At 45.9% G+C, this 19,684-nt stretch overlaps 1 protein-coding gene across 3 annotated transcripts; it reads right to left on the reverse strand.

Moving 5' to 3' along the window:
• Positions 1-960: 960 nt before the first annotated feature.
• Positions 961-18,352, reverse strand: NOCT (nocturnin). 3 transcript variants are annotated; one of them, XM_044300934.1, is made up of 3 exons: positions 17,952-18,352; positions 7,532-7,795; positions 961-2,703 (listed from the first exon to the last, which is right to left on the reverse strand). In XM_044300934.1, exons 1-3 carry the CDS (start codon positions 18,226-18,228, stop codon positions 1,868-1,870), a joined length of 1,377 nt encoding a protein of 458 aa, XP_044156869.1. In that variant the 5' UTR covers positions 18,229-18,352; the 3' UTR covers positions 961-1,867. The 3 variants fall into 3 exon arrangements, with proteins under 3 accessions (XP_044156869.1, XP_044156878.1, XP_044156886.1); XM_044300943.1 differs by lacking the exon at positions 17,952-18,352 and adding an exon at positions 13,144-13,270; XM_044300951.1 differs by lacking the exon at positions 17,952-18,352 and adding an exon at positions 8,935-9,842.
• Positions 18,353-19,684: the final 1,332 nt, after the last annotated feature.

A 19,684-nucleotide genomic window follows, 5' to 3' on the forward strand; every position in this document is an offset into this window, starting at 1 on the left:
TTGCATCACGTGACATCACACACGATGCAAGGAGGCAAGTCACCATTGCGGCCTGCTATTGGCCTATATTGATGTATTAACCTGTGAATGCTAGCCCGCAAAGTGAGTTGTAGAGTGTACTTGGGCATTATTTAGTGCAAGGTGTCTCGTCAGCCTGATATGACGAGTGGTGGCAACTGAGATTAATTAGTTTTGGATGATTGAGAGCTGACAGAGGGAGGTCAAGCGTGACCCTGTCAGTGATCTGGACAAGATAGAGACACAGAAAAAATTAAGTCGAAAACTAGGTTAAGATATATAAAGAGCGGATGGGCTTGAGGCCAAAATATTGAAATGACATAGAAAGCTCCACCGGTATAGATAAGTCTGAGTAGTTATGAACATTAGTACAGGATTTAAAATAAAGACTTTGGCAATCGCGGCCGAACTGCAGGCTGTCATTCTCAGGCAAGAGGGGGCATGGCTACCTTAACTTGAAGCAAGTAGGCCTCTGCGCGCCCCCCCCGACTTAAAGCTGACTGCCAATATAGCGCTGATGGAGAACAAAACAGCGTTTTTTTAGCCTATGCAGCGGGCTACCCTGAGGTACTGCTGGTGGGTGTAGATGCATTTTTGAGGTGACAGGTTCCCTTTAAAGTGTCATTTGTAATATAATATAAACAAGTGAAGTAGAAATTTCTTACCAATAAAAAAATATTACAAAGTTTCTTGTGGTCGCTTGTACTTGATTTATGCAAAGTTGTGTGAAAAGTTAGTGACCATTTAATAAGTACTAATATTTGGAATTTATTCCTTGTGCCATTTACTGTTTTTTTTCTTAGGCATGCGTCATTGTATCTTATTTAGGTCATATACTTCTATTTAGATCACCCCTATCATAGGGGACTGCAGATAACTACATTTTGGGGGGATTTACAGCTGGAAACCACTAAAATAAGGAAGTAATCAGCACAAACGCCATTTTTAATAAATACGTCTTTATTCATGGTGACATGTGGTGAGGCTGCATTTTATCAAATGTTATTCAGGTTGAGGCATTTCTATTACTGTAGTTACAAATGTTAGCTTCTATGAAACAAACCATTTATACTAAGATTTCACATTACAACATTCAAGTCAAAATTGGGGTGAATAATGCGCTCCATTCTACCCAGGTGCAGGGAGGCCATTACACTATTATTATACTTTTAAATATTATCTTGAGGATAATTAAAATATTAATAAGCATTTCCAACTCTGTTAGTTCATAAAAAGAAAAATACATTCGTTGTGAACTGTTTAGGGTTAAATATTCTTAGTGCATTCATTTGTTCTAACATTTCTCATAAGTATGGCTGATAATTTTCATTTTGGTTGCTCCACAAAAACATCAAGACACCAATTTCTGTATGAAAAATAATACAATCACATTAGGTCCTCAAACTGGCAAATCCTTTTATATTGCATTGAACAAAAAATTTGCCCGTTGTTGGTTCTTACCTAAATTAACAAATAAATATAGATTTTTGCTACTTGCTTTAAGTACAAAAATAAATACTTTGGAAAAAGTGACTGACACAAACAACTGCCGTTAAATTAAATAGGTGTGCACGTCATTACAAAAAGGCATTTGGTTCTAATGCTACAACTCAGTATGGAAAAATAAAAATGTAAATACCATACATACAAAAATAACCCCAGCATAATAGTCTATAACATCATGGTAACCATTGTGGCGGCGTAGCAGCTCTGGTAAGGAAATGGTCACAGGTAACTTACTCTGGAACACACTTATTGGAGTCCATTAAAATAAATAGGTTCATTATTTCAAGTCCCTCATACAGATACAGAATTTCTAGGTATACATCAAGGATGAGTGTGAAAACCATTATAACAATCTATCGGGGTCAATGTTAAAGCTTAAGTCACAGACCAGAGACAGATGATCTGAAGGGTAGTTGAAAGATGGAAGCCTGTTGGGCCCAATTTGCTCTTCGGTAAGCAAACTCAAGGCAGAGTTCACTTTTAGGGCATGCTGGGAATACCATATATAATCCAGCGTGTTGCAGGATTCGCCAGTAGTACGAATCTTCCAAGTTGTGTAGGGAGGCTCGGTTTCTCCATCATCACTAAGCACCTTATAGGCACTGTTGAGATTAAGACTGGACGAGGCAAAGCGCTTGTACACTTCCTCAGTAGGCTCTGCATTGAAGTCCCCACAAACAACTAGAGGAATCTTGGCACCTTGGGTGACGGACTCAAGATTCCGCAGAAGATCTGTGCCCTGTGCAAGTCTGAACCTCTCCCATCCAGTGCGGGCCTTTAGGTGGGTGACCGCAAAGCACAGCGACCTGCCAGTTTTCTTGCACTGCAGCACCTCAGCAATGGCTACTTGGTTGGTTTTTAATGTCCGAGCTGACAGCCTGAATTTGGCACTGCTGACAAACTGAAAGCGGTCCTGATGGAAAAAGAAGGCGCAGCCATCCGGCCCATTATTATGTTCCACATCTAGGCAGGGAGACCACGGCTTAGCCAAAAAAGTGCAGTGATAGCCCAACCTACTAAGGATTGGTTGGAACGTATCAAAGTAGTGATCTACCTCTTGCAGGCACAAGACATCAGGACGATACATGAGGATCTCTTCAAGGATCAAGTACTTTCGTTCATCCCATTTCAGTGCCTCCATCGGACAATTAATAAAATTGTCTTTTCCTTCTCCAAGAGCTGCAAACAAAAAGACAAACCATGATGTAGACACTAATGTTAAAATGGATAACAGGAAAATATAAGCGGCTCATCACTGACGCTCAATCTACAGAAGCTCTTGGAAGGTACTAGTTGTCCTCGACTAGATCCAGCTGGTGTAGGCGGTCTTACAGGCAATACTCCACTCTTTCAGGATGCCTACAACCATCTATAGTGCTACCTATAGGTAGTTACCTTGCAAGTAAAAGCCTAGCAAGATGGCAATTCATTAGCCGAGGACATACCTGGTACATCCTGGCTACTGATGGCTGGATTTCTGTCTGGGGAAGGCTACTTTTATATCTGCATTTTGCTGAACCGTTTTGAGATCTGTCACAGGATCTCAAAACCGCAGCAAAATTAGTTTTCTCCCCATTCATTTTCAATAGGGACAAAACTGAATGCACTTGAATAGATTGCATCAGAATGAACTCCGTTCCGTTTTGTTGCATTCCCAATCCATGTCATACGCTGCTTGTAGTATTTTTGTGTCTTTGTGTGCATCATAGGATACTGAGCAAGACAGATGAAACACTATGTAAGTCAATAGAGACAGATCTGTTTTTTCAGACATACAGAAAACAGATCTGTCGCCCATTGGTTGGTTTTAGTGACGGATCAGTATTGTTAATTTTGGAAATTTCCAGCTTAAAACCAGATTCTAAGGCTACTTTCACAATAGCGGCAGGACGGATCCGACAGGCTGTTCACCCTGTTGGATTCGTCGTGCCACTATTTCGCCGTGCCGCCGTGTCCCCATTGACTATACTGGAGACGGGGGCGGAGCTCCAGCGCAGCACGGCGAAAGGCCGCTGGACTAAAAGTACTGCATGTCCGACTTTAGTCCAGCAGCCTCTCACCGGGGACGGAGCGGGGGCACAGCGAAATAGCGTCAGGACGGATCCGACAGGGTGAACAGCCTGTCTGATCTGTCCTGTCGCTAGTGTGAAAGTACCTTTAGGCCCCTTGCAGACGAGAGTGTGCGGATAAGGTCCGGATGCAATGCGACAAACTCGCGCGAGTAGGTACCTAATTGCAGTCAGTTTTGACTGAGTTTACGTTCCGTTATTCAGTTTTTTGCACGCGTGTGATAAAAAAACTGAATGTGGTACCCAGACCCGAACTTCTTCACAGAAGTTCAGGTTTGGGTTCAAGGTTGTGTAGATTGTATTTTCCCTTATAACATGGTTATAAGGGAAAATATTAGCCTTCTGAATACAGAATGCATAGTACAATAGGGCTGGAGGGGTAAAAAAAAAAAAGTAACTCCCCTTAAGCCACTTGTTCGCGCAGCCGGCATCTGTCTTCTTTAAGGAATAGGACCTTTAATGACGTCACTGTGCTCATCACATAGTCTTTTACCATGGTGATGGATCATGTGATGAGCGCAGTGACGTCAAAGGTCCTTTTTCTGTGCACAGCAAAGAAGACGTCAGGAGAGAAGCCGGGCTGCGCGATCAAGTGGATTAAGGTGAGTTAAATTATTATTATTTTTAACCCCTCCAGCCCTATTGTACTATGCATTCTGTATTCAGAATGCTATTATTTTCCCTTATAACCATGTTATAAGGGAAAATAATAATGATGATCGGGTCCCCATCCTGATCGTCTCCTAGCAACCGTGCGTGAAAAATCGCACCGCATCTGCACTTGCTTGAGGATGCTTGCGATTTTTCACGCAGCCCTATTCACTTCTATGGGGCCTGCGTTGCGAGAAAAGACGCAGAATATAGAACATGCTGCGATTTTCACGCAACGCACAAGTGATGAGTGAAAGTCACCGCTCGTGTGCACAGCCCCATAGAAATGAATGGGTCCGGATGCAGTGTGTTCACGTCACACATTGCACCCGCGCGGAAAACTCGCTTGTGTGAAAGGGGCCTTAGTCTTTTCAGTTTTGGTGATTTTCTGATAAGGTGTTTGTTAATTTAGGCCCAAGTGGTATGTATGAACTCTATATGTGTGGAGGATTTAACTTTCTGCCTGAGTCACATGCATGAAGTGTGCTTTCAGAAAACATGGGTGGCTAATTTTTTATTTTACCTTTTAGGTGTTTGTACATGTCAAACCTGCCAAAATCAGCCTGGCTACTAGTGATGCAAAACCTCCAAACAGCCTTGGCAGCAAAAGGGGTTAAAAGCTATGGAAACCTTTGGAGGACATTTTTTTTTATTATTGCATTCTACCCTTTGTGGGCAAACTTTTTTTCTCAACTGGTTTTAACTAACAGTTTTTACTCTACATCTTTCACTTTTAATGTATCTAGGTTTGTCACGATACCAAAAGATACTCTATTCCATACGATACTACGCAAAAGAAAACCTCAAAAAAGCTGCGTGCATTCAGTTTGTTATGGATTGTCCAGCCCATAATAGAACAGTCCTCTAAAAAAAAAATTGGGGGAAAAGACAAAATAAATAAATGGCAAACCGCGTATCCTCCCATTAAGGTGTTCACCGGATAGGAGATGTGTTTGAATATTTTAATAGTATGGACTTTTTCGGAAGTGGCAAAATATTATATAATATATATATTTGTGTGTTTATATTTTTAAATGTAAAATTGGGAAAGTAGGCGATTTAAACTTTTAATTTTTTTATTTTTTTACTACACACTTTAGACACCTTATGGGACTGGAACCCTTTTCCTATTCACCCTAATAGAGCTCTATTACGCTGGGTTCAGACCTGGAGCGCTCTGTATGCGCGATTGTATTGGCGTTTGCAATCGCGCAGAGACAAGCGAACGCCCATTGTCGCACGTTCCCGAAAGTCTATGTACGGGAACGCGCGACAAGACGCCCCAAAGAAGCTCATGTACTTCTTGGGGCGTCGGGCGTTTTACAGCGCGATCGTAAGCGCTGTAAAACGCCCAGGTGAGAACTATGCAGATAGGGAAGCATTGGTTTCTTCTTGTTGAGCGTTTTACAGCGCGTAGGAACGCGCTGTAGAACGCTTAGGTGTGAACCCAGCCTTAGGGTGAATAGGTCTTTACACTGTCCCTGCGCTTTGTGCACACGGCAGCAGGGAGCTTTACCATGGCAGCCATGGATGACTTCAGTGGCGTTCTGGCTGCCATGGTAACCAATCAGAGCCCTGCGATTTCACTGCTGGGGCTCCGATCGGAAGCCGCCACTGCCAGCAATGAAAATACTGAGCAGAGGGGCCCTATGGCTACTGCCACCAATGAAGATAATACTGCAATGCAATATTCTGTAGATTAAGCTTTCATTTTCGGTATCTGTAGACTATTACCTTCCACAATTTCAGTGAATCTGACAGAGAGCAGCTCCGACAGCCTGATATGTAGCCCTTATCTCTGAACTCCTCACAGCCCATACACACTCAAAGTGATGAGAGTTTCAAGGGAATCTGTCACAAGCCGACATGTCTAGCTGTCCACCTGATTTTAAAAAAAATATTTTGTTGATCTAAGGCTCCATTCCCGAGTCTACTGATACTTTTTCTTAACATGCAAATTAGACCATGGGTGCAATTAGGGCATCACCATTGCTCTATGTTGCACCTAAGCTCCACTGATTTCCCTGGCTGCTTTGACAGGGCCAGGAGGGAGGTGCTGATCACAAAGGCCAAAGAGTTGGTGAGATTCCCTACAACTATAATGAGTGTTTGAGTCATTAGGAACGTACAGTCAACAAATCAATCAGAAAGCAAGGAGTCAGATACACAAAGTGAAAGCTGGAGAGAAACTATTTTTTCAATGGGCATCAACAGATCTGTACCTATGAATCTGGCTGACCTGTTACATGTGCACTTGGCAGCTGAAGCATCTGTGTTGGTCCCATGTTCTTATGTGCCCGCATTTCTGGGAACAATTATGTTTTAATATATGCAAATGAACCTCTAGGAGCAATGAGGGCGTTGCTGTTACACCTGGAGGCTCCGCTCTCTGCAAATGCGGCATCCTCTGCACTTTGACTTTAGGAAACGTCAGGGCCAGGTGTGATCACATTTTCACTGTATGACCCTGTCAAAGAGCAGAAGGTGTGACAGTTGCAAAGAGAGCAGAGCCTGTAGGTGTAAATAGGGATAGAAAGAGTTGATGTTAGGCACAACAGTAGGGGCTCATGCACACAAACGTATGGATTTTGCAGTCTGCAAAACACAGATCCGCAAAAAATATGGATGACGTCTGTGTGACTTCAGTATTGCATCAGTTGTTTTTTTTATTGCAAATCCATTGTAACACTACCTACCGGCCCACGAGGACATACAGAAACGGAATGCACACTTTTTTTGCAGACCCATTGAAGTGAATGGTTCTGCATACAAACCACAAATAAAAAAGAAACGGACACGGGGGAAAAAAAAATTCAAAATAAGTTTGTGTGCACGAGCCCCAAGTGATATGACCGTTTTCTATGGAAAACACTGAGCCTCGTTGGACTGACAAATATCCAACACCTAAATAGATGCAGGTCTGAACACAATTCTTACTAAAATTGCAAAAAATTCTGTTTTCTCTGATACAATCTGGCACAATAGAAAACGTATCCGTCCCCCATTGACTTTCAATGGAGTTCATGATGGATCCGTCTTGGCTATGTTACAGATAATACAAATGGATCTGTTCATGACGGATGCATGCGGTTGTATTATTGTAACTGATCTGTTTTTTGCTGATCCATGACAGATCCACCCAAAACGCGAGTGTAAAAGTAGCCTAACTTCACTTGGAGACTGTTTCATTTTAGGCAATAAAAGTAATACTCTAGATGCAAGATGTGGTAAACCTTTGGGGCAGTAAACAAAACCATGCTGGTCAAGTAGTAGTAAAGTAAGTGTACCTTGAGCCAAGATATTCCACTGCATCACTCGGAAGGTGTTTGGGCTGCTGAAATCATCTGTCCGGCTAACAAACAGCCTATGGAGCCTGGCGGGCCGGTCCTGCAGAGCCACCTGGCATTCTTCCAGAAGATCTTTGGGGTCCAACGGATCCAGCTGTTCAGATTCTTCAGGGTAATCCTGGTGCTGGGAAATGGCAGCTGTACTGCTGAGCGTCTTGGCAAGAGCACTGTACAAGCGGCTGGTGCTGTTTCCCATGGAACACACTATTGGGGATTAACACACAAATTTAAGATTTTCAACTTCTGTAACTGGGAAGAGTTGTATACATGTGACACTGAATTATCGGCCAGCAAGGCCTGCACTAGGTGTAACATGGGGGTTAGGTGGAGGCTACACAACAGCAAACACTGGCGACCTGCTTATAGGTAAAAATACCATAGACATGTCATCTCAGGAGAGCACTATTTGGTAGAATTGAACACCTTTCTATTCAGATGGTAGGTTACACAGATAAGTACAGGAATGTGAGTAGGGGTATCAGTGATGAATGAATTAATTTGTACACATCAAATTCGTTCAACAATGAACCACCTTGAGCAGTGAAGGTCCAGAGACTCACCCCACCCCCTTGACCGGGTCCGACATCTCAACTGGCCCTGTCAATCTTGCAGTTGTGCCATTGCTACAAGTAGTGGCACAAGCCTTGAGGATCTGCTGCTACTACCCGATGTCTACTGTGCATGGGCTGCTCCACTTCTTGGTGTGCCCACCATGCACAGTGGCCATTGCTTCTTTATCTGGCAGTTTGATAGACAAGTGTGTTTGGCAGATGCCAGGAGAAGGTTACCTCCCTGACTGCACTTAATACTATGGGGTTGATTTTCAGAGGTTGGCCTAGGCCCCGTAGTTCGAGTGAATGGAAATATTAAAGTTTCCGCATATCAAGACATTTTGGACAACTTTATGCTTTCAACTTTTTGGTAACAGTTTGGAAGGCCCTTTTCTGTTTCAGTGTGACTGTACCCCAGTGCACAAAGCAAGGTCCGTAAAGGCACTGTTGGACGAGTTTGGTGTGGAAGAACTTGACTGGTCTGGACGTAAACCTGACCTCAACCCCTTTAAACACCTTCGAGATTAACTAGACTGCAGTTTGCAAGCCCAGCCAAAAATTACCACAGGCACACTTCAAAACCTTACAGAAAGCCTTTTCAGAAGACTGGGAGCCGTTTTAGCTGCAAGGAGGAGACCAGGATTTAGAATGGATGGTCAAAAGTTCCTGAAGATGCTCTATATAGTATAAATTACTTCAACGCCACAGAAGAAAACTTCACAGTCCAGTAGAAAACAAATCTAAAGTATCTGCAGGGGCAATTGACTACAAGTGTGGTAGTTGTGGTCCTACCTTGCACAGACAGGCCGGGATATCCTTGCGTGGCGGGCATGGTGACTGAGAAGCGTACATCCATCCTGTCTGAAAGGGTCTTCTCTACTGCACGGGACCAGAGCTCTGTCTGATCCACATAAAGCAGGGCTTATATCACCTTGCTCACTTAGTCTGTCTAAACCCATCAGTAGATAAGAGATGTTAAGCAAGTCCGACAATAAGCCACGTCACTGACATTCAAGGGCAGCTGCGGCACAGAGTACAGACAGACTTCCTGAGGAGCGGTCAAGGCGTACACAAGAATACTTCACCTGACAAGAAACTCCCCTTCAAGTGAGCATATCTTCTTATTAACCATTTAACTCCTGTCCATTCCCTACATCAAGGTCATCAGATACAGCCAGTGACCAAAGATCCAGTATGACGTCAATTTTTAATACATATTCGTTTCTGGCTTTGGCTTCTAAAACTGCATTAACAAAATTGGAATGTAGAAACATAGCCTAAGGTCCAAGTTGCCACAAGAACCGAATTTCAAGAATCTAAAGTAAATTCCAACTAATAAGCAGTTGTAAAAAGGTTACGTAAATTGGGGAAAATTCATCATAACTGACAAGTGCAGCGTGTGCTATATTCATCAACAGGGTGCAAATACTTATTCACGAATATGGTGCAGAGTCAGGGCAGTTCACATCACATTTTAGTCCCATCTTTAACATATACATTAGGGAATAGAAAATAAAGGATGCAAGAACCTTATGGTGACGGATGCCACTGTATGTAATGTATGGGACAGCCTAACTCATTTACCTAGATAATGGCAGCTCATCTATGTTTGCTGCCCCTTTAAGATTTAACGTTCAGTCTTTGAAGTAACATCTTGTACACAATGTAAGGAACATTAAGCTTGGTGGAGACAGTGTCCCAGTGACGCTCCCCGTTCTGGTACATTACAGAACAATCTGTACAGGGTTCACTAGGTTACAAAATACATGATAAAGCAGCAAACAGAACGTCCGGCATCAATGTGTGCATTACAGACAAATCTCCACTGGTCATAATCGGTAGTAATGAATGTCATCTTCTCTACTTCCAGGGGGGCAGATGACGGCATCATTACACACCAGAGAGGACTGCTCTCTGTAGTTCTACTCTACACATAGGACAACACAGACATACATTTTTCTGGTCCCTATACTTGAAAAAGGCCATGACCACCTTTATCATCATTGCATTTTACTCATTAAGGCTAAAAATAAAGACCAATTGTAAAAATTATTAACCTTGTGCCAATTCCAAGAAGTGTAACTTTTTAACTTTTCCATTCACACAACCTTATTAAAAAGGTTTATTTTTTGTGGGATAAGTTGTATTTTTTTTTATAGCACCATTTAATTCAACATATGTTGTATTGACAAAAAAATTATTTGACGAGTGAAAAAAATAAATAAAAATGTTCTGCCATGGTTTTTCGGGTATTGTTTATAAGGCATTCACTATATGCTAAAAATGACTTGACAAGCTTAGGCTCCATGCACACGAACGTTAGGGCTCCAGGCACGGGCACAGTTTGATAACTCACCCTTGGTGACTATAACATGAAGTCATTAGATTACCATTTGTAATGGATAGAATTTCTATTCAAAATAAAATACAGTATATTCCAATGAAGTGCCAGGCCTATATTCCAGCATTGGAATATACTAGCAATCGGCCTAGAAGCTTTGTATGGGCTCAGGACTAATACTACCGTCCTTCCCCGATCTCAGCCAGGGGGAATGTGTCCCGGGCTGGGAATCGATTGGTTCCCCGTTTTAGCGCTCTCATATGCCATGGCCACATTTGACTCCTGTAACATTTTTTTAATTTTCATCTTTACAGCTTATTTTTTGTCAGTTGTAGCTTTTATTGGTACAAATTTAGGGTTACATACAACTTTTGGATCACTTTTTATAAAAAAATTGGGAGGGGCAAGGTGACAAAAAAAAAAATACAGAATCTGGATTTTTTTTGCCCTCCTATTACGCTGTTCACTGCAAAGAAAATAAATAAATAAAATGTATGTTACTAGATCGGACATTTTCTGACAGTGATAACGTTGCGGGGGCTCTGCTAAGAGGACCGAGGGAGCATCCTCCCCCTTTCTAACCACTCAGATGGTGCGGTTGCTGCTGACTGTGGCATCTGAGGGGTTAAATGACAGGGATTGGAGTCATCTCCGATCCTGGGCCAGGTGCCATCCGTAATATACAACTGGCACCTACCTACCATGTATGGAATAAGGATCAGCTGATAACACCACTTCATACACCTCTTGCGCCCCACTGACATTACATCTTCAGGCGCAAGGCGTTAACATTTTTCAAGTTTTTGTTCTACAGCCTTCACTTTCAATGTACCTGCAGACTACCAATTTGCACTGAATCCATGAAGGCGCTGCTTTGAGGGCTGAATCTCTCTCTGCATTTTCACTTTCCTGACCAACTTCTTAAACTGAAAATACACGGTAGCTTGAAGAGCGTTTATGAGCTGTCAGGAGTTCAGATAAGGGCTGCACATTGAGCAGTCGGAGCAGCTACCTGACAGACTTGGTATAAGGCCTCTTGCACACGACTGTATGCATTTTGCGGTCCGTAAAAAATACGGATGATGTCCGTGTGCATTCCGTATTTTTGCGGAACGGAACAGCTGGCCCCTAATAGAACAGTCCTATCCTTGTCTAATGCAGACAATTTTTGTGCAGAACGGAAATACGGAAAACGAATACACACGGAGTATCTCCTGGTTTTTTTTGCGGACCGTATACGGAACCAAAAAACTGCAGACACACAATGAAAAGGCTGTAGAACAAAAACTGCTGAAAATTTGATCTATTTAAAAAATTATTTTTAGCCCAAAAGACTAAGACTCTCACTCACGTTTGGTGCGGATCCATCATGGATTTGCACAGACAGATCCGCTCAGCTAATACAACCGTCTGCATCCGTTCAGAACAGATCCGTTTGTATCATCTTTAACATAGCCAAGACGGATCCGTCTTGAACACCACTAAAAGTCAATGGAGGACGGGTCAGTTTTCTATTGTGCCAGATTGTGTCAGAAAACGGAACCGTCCCCATTGACTTACATTGTGTACCAGGACGGATCCGTTTGGCTCAGTTTCGTCAAGCAGTGTTTTGGTGTCCGCCTCCAGGGCGGAATGGAGACGGAACGAAGCCAAACTGATACATTCTGAGCGGATCCTTTTCTATTCAGAATGCATTAGGGCAAAACTGATCCGTTTTGGACAGCTTCTGAGAGCCCATGATGACGGACCTCACAAACAGAAAGCCAAAACGCGAGTGTGAAAGTAGCCTAAAATGCCATGCTAGAGGTATGCATAGCCTAAGAACACTGCGGTTAAGATATCTCCAGCCACACACGGCTGACAACAGGATTCAATACATTGAATTACACTAAGTTCACACCTGAGCGTTTTACAGCGCGTTCCTACGCGCTGTAAAACGCTCAACAGGCAAAAACCAATGGTTCCCTATGGGCATGGTTCTCATCTGAGCGTTTTACAGCGCGTACGAACGTGCTGTTAAACGCCCTACGCTCCAAGAAGTACAGGAGCTTTTTTGGGGCGTATTGTCGCGCGTACGCCTCTGTGGTTAATAGCAAGAACGCGCGTACGAATTGCGTTTCCAAATACAAAAACACCCCAAAATACGCCTGTTTAAAACACCTGTAAACAGCACTTATCGGATACGCTCAGGTGTGAACCCAGCCTGAAGATCAAATGGAAACAGGACAGAGCCTTTGTGTAGCGTCCCTTTAACGCACATGGTCACATCTTACGTACTGAGTAGAACTGAGGGGGGAAGTGGCAGTCAGCGGGGACAGATATCAGGAGCTAGAGCACTGATAATACTATTCTGCCCCATGGCTTTGTATTAAGTGTGGAAACAGTGTCAGCAAGACAGTCAGGGGTTACATTCCATGAGTCAGCGCCAAGGCCCCTCCGAGTGACCTCTCTGACCTTGGGTCCACTGGTAAAGCAGACATTTCCATTACACAGGGACAACGTGGATGTAGCTCTTGGAAGAAGAACTCCGTCCCCCGTATTACCAAAAGAAAAAGCAAGATCCAGCACTCACTGTTCAGTCGGGCAGCTGCCGTCACCCCTGCTGTAAATGAGCCAAGGGAAGCTAATCATGACGGGAAGGAAGAGGCCGCAATACGCACCTAAGAAAAGCTGTACAATTACGAAACCACACAGCTCTGGCCGTTCACACCAGGGACATCCGAACTTCACCGTCACACGGGCAGGACAAAAAGGGGAAGCGCACAGCGACATCTAGTGGATGTCACTGCAAAGTACAAGAATAGCTGTGCCATGCTTCTGTCATGTGTTAGAGCCATGCAGGTTTTTTAGATTGCGACAGACCTGAGGCTTGGATCAGAGCTAAGGCTACTTTCACACTGGCGTTTTGGCTTTCCGTTTGCGAGATCCATTATGGCCTCTAACAAGCGGTCCAAAACGGAACAGTTTCGCCCTAATGCATTCTGATTGGAAAAGGATCCGCTCAAAATGCATCAATTTTCCTCTGATCAGTCTCCATTCCACTCTGGTGGCGGACACCAAAATGCTGCCTGCCGAAGTGGAGCCAAACTGATCCGTTCTGACACACAATTTGAGTCATTAATTCTAATACAGGAGGTGGGTGCCGGCTACAGAATCATATAGCCGGCACCCGAACTCTTCGACAGGGAGCTGCGATCCGCAGCAGTTAACTCCTCAGGTGTGGCACCTAAGGGGTTAACTGCCATGGATCGCAGCTCCCGGCTATGTGATTCTGCCGCTGGCACCCGCCTCCTGTAATAGAATTAATGGGTGCGTTATCTTACAGCACCTCCCCTCCTCTTGTACTCTGTCTTCCCATTGGTGGCAGCATCACAGGGGGAGGGAGGGACTCCTTCCCTGTGCTGCTGAGCAAACATGGTGCACACAGAGCAGCGGGCGCCATGTTCTCCGATACTAGACTGCAGTAGTAGCGCAGCCTAGTATCGGTAAAAGGCAAATCAAAAGGTAAGTACAAAAGAATCGATTGAGTATCGATAATTCAATACCCGGTGCAACCCTACTTAACATGTGCAATCGGGTTTCCCTACAGATTTGCGTGTGTTTTTACGGATCCCTCATGCACATAGTAGTCTATGGGTCCATTAAAAACAAAGAGCCAACATGGACGCCATCTATGTTTCATCCATTTTCATGGACCATTTACAGCTCTGAAAATTCATTTTCATCTGAGCTGTGTCCGTGGAACACAGAGCAAAAAAACGGACACACGGAGCAAACACGGATCCTTCACAGAAATCTTCATTGATGAATCACTGATCATCTTATTACAGACACGGATGTGTGAATGAGGCCTAACAAGTACTGGTTTTCTGTGATTTTAATAGTAAGGTCATCAATATCAGACACCCAGCCAGCGCGGCCTTCTCTTCTACCAGCTGATCGGAGGGAGTGTGACCCCCCCGATCTGATATTTTATGACCTATCCTGAGGATGGTCATCAATAATAATAAAAAAAAAAAAAAAAAAAAAAAAAAAAAAAAAGAGGACAACCCCTTTTAAGGGCAGAAGCCCTTTAATCTAGATTGGAGATGAGCTAATTAATCCTGTACAATCAAAATGTTACCTGGATTTTTCCCAAAATTTTGATTCTACAGAATCCAGAGGAGGCAGATTTGATTTGGGAGAATTTCTGTGAGGCAAGAGGGAACCAGGTGCCATCCACAGCTTTTCAGTGCATTTGAAGCACTTTCAATTGGGGTCAACTCTTGGACCCCAATTGAATTTCTGGATATTTGCTCATCACTAATCGGGGTCAGTGTGTATTTTTATCTTTTCAGTATATATAAAGATGATTGACTAGGATTATGTGGGTAGGAGAGAAGGGGTTAATCGCAATGACACTTGCAGTTTCCCATGTCTTCAATCCAGAGCAGGTGACAAGGCACATTCACACCAATTTCAGCACACACCACCAGCCCATCCCAGACCAGGAAACATGCCGAGCACACCAGTACAGGTCTAGCCTAACTGGTCACATCTGCACGTGGCAGACATCCCAGTCCTGCTAATACTTAACCAGTTCCTTACTGCTAGTCATTAGTCAGGCGCGGCTCCACGTGAACAGAAGGTATCTGACCAATTTACGCTGAAATGTACGACCCACAATGAACGTAATCTTATGTCCTAAAGGCCGCAAAAGGATCCATTTAACTAATTAGAACCAAATTGTTTGTGGCCATGCGGTAACCAGTAAAGCGCCATTAACAATGAACACCCAATAAACAATTTGGTTCTAAATTAGTTCATCTAATCCCAATGCTGCATGAACAGCCATCCTGGACTCGTCCCCGTCCCACCCGTGTGTGGCTGCACTCTAGGAGAAGAATATGTTCCATCAGAGGCGGGCAGCCTGGGGTCTTCTGCAAACACAGGGGTACAGTTTGGTTAGTGGGGCATTTTCATCTTCTAAAGTGAAGGCATATTAGGACCTCATCACTTTATGATCAGTGGGGGCGACCACTGGGACACCTATCAGTCCTGAGAACGAAACGGCCACAGTGATTTAGCGATATGATGTCACTTTATACGATAGGAGTATCCCATTCTGCTGTGCCGCCACTGGTTACATGGATTCCGACGTATTCTCAACAACTGTGTATCCTCATCATAGGAAGATTAACATCCGTTTACCGAAACATCCCTCTGGGTAATGGGTGAGGGTTTGTGCCCGCAGACTGAGGCACACGCACCTGTACAGGGGCTGGTCTCACATTATCACTGTCCTTCCATGGCCCATGTAAACTGTGCCGAGCAGCTGCCGCCCCGGGCAACCAACATGGTGGTGGTCATGTGATTTACTCATGTACTGACTTTCCTGTGCAGGCGCTGGACCGTTTCAGCCTTCATCCTGCGCAGAATAGGATGCAGTCAATTAGGTGCCCCCCGTCATCTTGGTTGCTTTGGACGGGGCAGCAGTTGCTCTACGCTCTTTACATAGCCATAAAGGCGAGAGGTCATTGCTACCCACTGTAACCAGACGCAGATCAGAAGATACTGGTTTCTATGGGTAACACTATCGCTGCGTTACTTCTGGCCTTTATCCTTCTCATCCTATAGGAATATGGAGGATAGCGCAGTATAAACCAGTGCACCCCAAAAACATGCACACCCTGAATAATCCTATAATATAGACAAAGGGCTCATTCCACAGCACCGACATACAGCCCGTAGTAATGGATCTGTAAAACAATTGTGACAGTCCTGTGCGGGGGGGGGGGGGGTCCAGGTCACATGCAACGCCATCCAGTGACCCATATATGTGTGTGGTGGCTTATATATGAGATACTTCAATAGAAACAAATAGAAAAACCTAGGTCACCACCTTCTACTTCTCCTGGGATGTCACCGCTGTAGGTTGGGCAGTGGCATACAGTCCTATAGACGTCACCGCTGTAGGTTGTGCAGTGGGTGGCAGTGGCATACAGTCCTATAGACGTCACCGCTGTAGGTTGTGCAGTGGGTGGCAGAGGCATACAGTCCTACAGACGTCACTGCTGTAGGTTGTGCAGTGGGTGGCAGTGGCATACAGTCCTACAGACGTCACCGCTGTAGGTTGTGCAGTGGCATACAGTCCTATAGACGTCACCGCTGTAGGTTGGGCAGTGGCATACAGTCCTATAGACGTCACCGCTGTAGGTTGGGCAGTGGCATACAGTCCTATAGACGTCACCGCTGTAGGTTGTGCAGTGGGTGGCAGTGGCATACAGTCCTATAGACGTCACCGCTGTAGGTTGTGCAGTGGGTGGCAGAGGCATACAGTCCTACAGACGTCACTGCTGTAGGTTGTGCAGTGGGTGGCAGTGGCATACAGTCCTACAGACGTCACCGCTGTAGGTTGGGCAGTGGCATACAGTCCTATAGACGTCACCGCTGTAGGTTGGGCAGTGGCATACAGTCCTATAGACGTCACCGCTGTAGGTTGGGCAGTGGCATACAGTCCTATAGACGTCACCGCTGTAGGTTGGGCAGTGGCATACAGTCCTATAGACGTCACCGCTGTAGGTTGTGCAGTGGGTGGCAGAGGCATACAGTCCTATAGACGCCACCGCTATAGGTTGTGCAGTGGGTGGCAGAGGCATACAGTCCTATAGATGTCACCGCTGTAGGTTGTGCAGTGGGTGGCAGTGGCATACAGTCCTACAGACGTCACCGCTGTAAGTTGTGCAGTGGGTGGCAGTGGCATACAGTCCTATAGACGCCACCGCTATAGGTTGTGCAGTGGGTGGCAGAGGCATACAGTCCTATAGATGTCACCGCTGTAGGTTGTGCAGTGGGTGGCAGTGGCATACAGTCCTACAGACGTCACCGCTGTAAGTTGTGCAGTGGGTGGCAGTGGCATACAGTCCTACAGACGTCACCGCTGTAAGTTGTGCAGTGGGTGGCAGTGGCATACAGTCCTACAGACGTCACCGCTGTAAGTTGTGCAGTGGGTGGCAGTGGCATACAGTCCTACAGACGTCACCGCTGTAAGTTGTGCAGTGGGTGGCAGTGGCATACAGTCCTATAGACGTCACCGCTGTAGGTTGTGCAGTGGGTGGCAGTGGCATACAGTCCTATAGACGTCACCGCTGTAGGTTGTGCAGTGGGTGGCAGTGGCATACAGTCCTACAGACGTCACCGCCACACGAGGACACAGGATGCACATACATGAAACAAGCTCAGGTATGTACTTCTGGCCATACACCCTCATACACGGCAGTGACCGCTGTCAGACAACCAGGGAAGGGAGCAGCTGGAGAACGTCACCCATGTGGCATCGCCGCACTACATGATTGAGGAGAGGGCAGTGCCATGCTGTAGTAACCATGGCATCTTCTTGGCACAGGATGCGCCCCAGACACCGCACACAGCCGCACTATTACATAACGCCGCACAGCGCCCTCTACCGTCATACTGATCACACACTCACCTGATCGAGAAGCTGCCCGGCCAGAGCTCCCGGCCGCCCCGCCTGCCGGCACTGGAGGGGATGAAGTGCCCGCGGTAGACGCTGCTTTCACCGGTCCGTCTCCGATCCAGCCGGCCAGACTATGACAGCAACCAAAGCCGGCCAGGGAGCCCAGGACGGGCGGCGAGAGGGCTCGCTTCACCGGGGAGTGCTGTGGCTGCTGCCGCAGAGAGGAGGCGCACAGCGCGGGCACGTCTCTCAGCGCCGAGCACAGCCGACCTGCCGGACTCTGATACATCCCGTGCCGCGGACTCTCTGGAGCTCGCTGTCCCCGCGTCTCTGCCTCACAATGGGAAGCCTGGTGCTCCCCGCGACAGACAGATACCGGCTTCTCAGCATCTGGGCCACGCCCTGGTGTGACGTCAGACTAGCGCACGTCATCCTGGACTGCTTCACTCTCTGGTGGAGGGGGGGCTGTCCTCTTCCTATAATTCATACTAGTGGCAACGGGAAGAGCCCTTTGTACGTTTACATTGAGAGGTTATTTATTCTCTGCCAGATTCATAAGACCACCAAACAAATGCTGACAGAGCTGTGTGTTGACATCCCCCTCCGATGATGTAGAGTGGTACAGCCCATACCAGGGTTTCCCTGAATTGAGGGAGGGGGAGGTAAGCGGCTCTCAGTGACTATTGGGAAGTGGGTGAAAGGTTGTACTAGACCTGTAGTGCCAAGTCTGCGGATAGGGGAAGGTGCGTGTCATGGACGGACAGCCATCCACACGGGCTCCCTAGAAAGTGCAGCTCTGTATTAACACCTTTCCGAAATTCACAGTTCAAACAACACGGACAAAAACCACACCCTAGCCTAGAGGCCTGATTATGCTTGTGGTAACCAGCTGAATGCATTGCCTAAACACATCACCACATTACGACCGCGCTTTGTGGTCGCGCCCTATATAAAAAATCAGTCTAGGTGTAGCCGCGGCCTTGCTCGTTAACACGACTGTTGCCCCTCCGTGCCCGTGCTGTGGACCGCAAATTGGGGTTCGCAATGCACGAGCACCGACCGTGGGCCAGCCAAACGCGGATCGCTAACCCATTTACGTGATTGGGTCCGCGATCCGTCTGTTCCGCAAAAATATAGAGCAAGTTCTATCTTTTTGCGGTGCGGAGGCATGGAACGGAACCCCAGGAAGCACTCCGTGGGGTTCCGTTCTGTGCTTTCATTCCGTACCGCACCGCATGTCCGGATTTGCGGACCCGTTGAAATGAATGGGTGCAGCGTGTATTGCGGACCCGCCGTACGCGGGCCGCAATACGGCGACAGTCGTGTGAACGAGCCCTTAGGGGTACATGGCTGTCATCTGAGCTCCCTTAAGGGGATTCTGTCACCAGGTTTGGGGCTATAGAGCTGCGGACATGCACGGCTAGATCGCCGCTAGCATGTCCGCATTATACCGGTCCTATAGGGCTGTGTGGTTTTAATGTCTTTAAAAAAGGATTTTATAGATATGTAAATGAGTCTTGTATGTGTCCAAGGGGCTGTACTAACCTTCCTGGTGCCCAGCCACGCCCGCCTGTGAAGGAGCCCAGCACCGCCTATGTCTTCTCCTTTCATCAACGATAGATAGCCGCAATCTCGCGATGCGTAGTGCCGGTATAGTGTTCCTTCCCTGTGCTGGCATCAGCCTCAGGGGAAGAACTGCGCATCGCGAGATTACGGCTTTCTATCATTGATGAAAGGGGGAGACA

The sequence above is a fragment of the Bufo gargarizans genome, chromosome 1 (genome assembly GCF_014858855.1).
Source record: "Bufo gargarizans isolate SCDJY-AF-19 chromosome 1, ASM1485885v1, whole genome shotgun sequence".
Lineage (NCBI taxonomy): Eukaryota > Metazoa > Chordata > Amphibia > Anura > Bufonidae > Bufo > Bufo gargarizans.

Excerpts from the sequence above, each read along its gene's own strand:
- NOCT (XM_044300934.1), bottom strand. The coding sequence starts at position 18,228 with ATGTATCAGAGTCCGGCAGGTCGGCTGTGCTCGGCGCTGAGAGACGTG. Across the intron at positions 7,796-17,951 it reads CCGGGCAGCTTCTCGATCAG|TGTGTTCCATGGGAAACAGC; the intron begins GTGAGTGTGTGA and ends AATCCCCAATAG. Across the intron at positions 2,704-7,531 it reads GTGGAATATCTTGGCTCAAG|CTCTTGGAGAAGGAAAAGAC; the intron begins GTACACTTACTT and ends TTTTGTTTGCAG.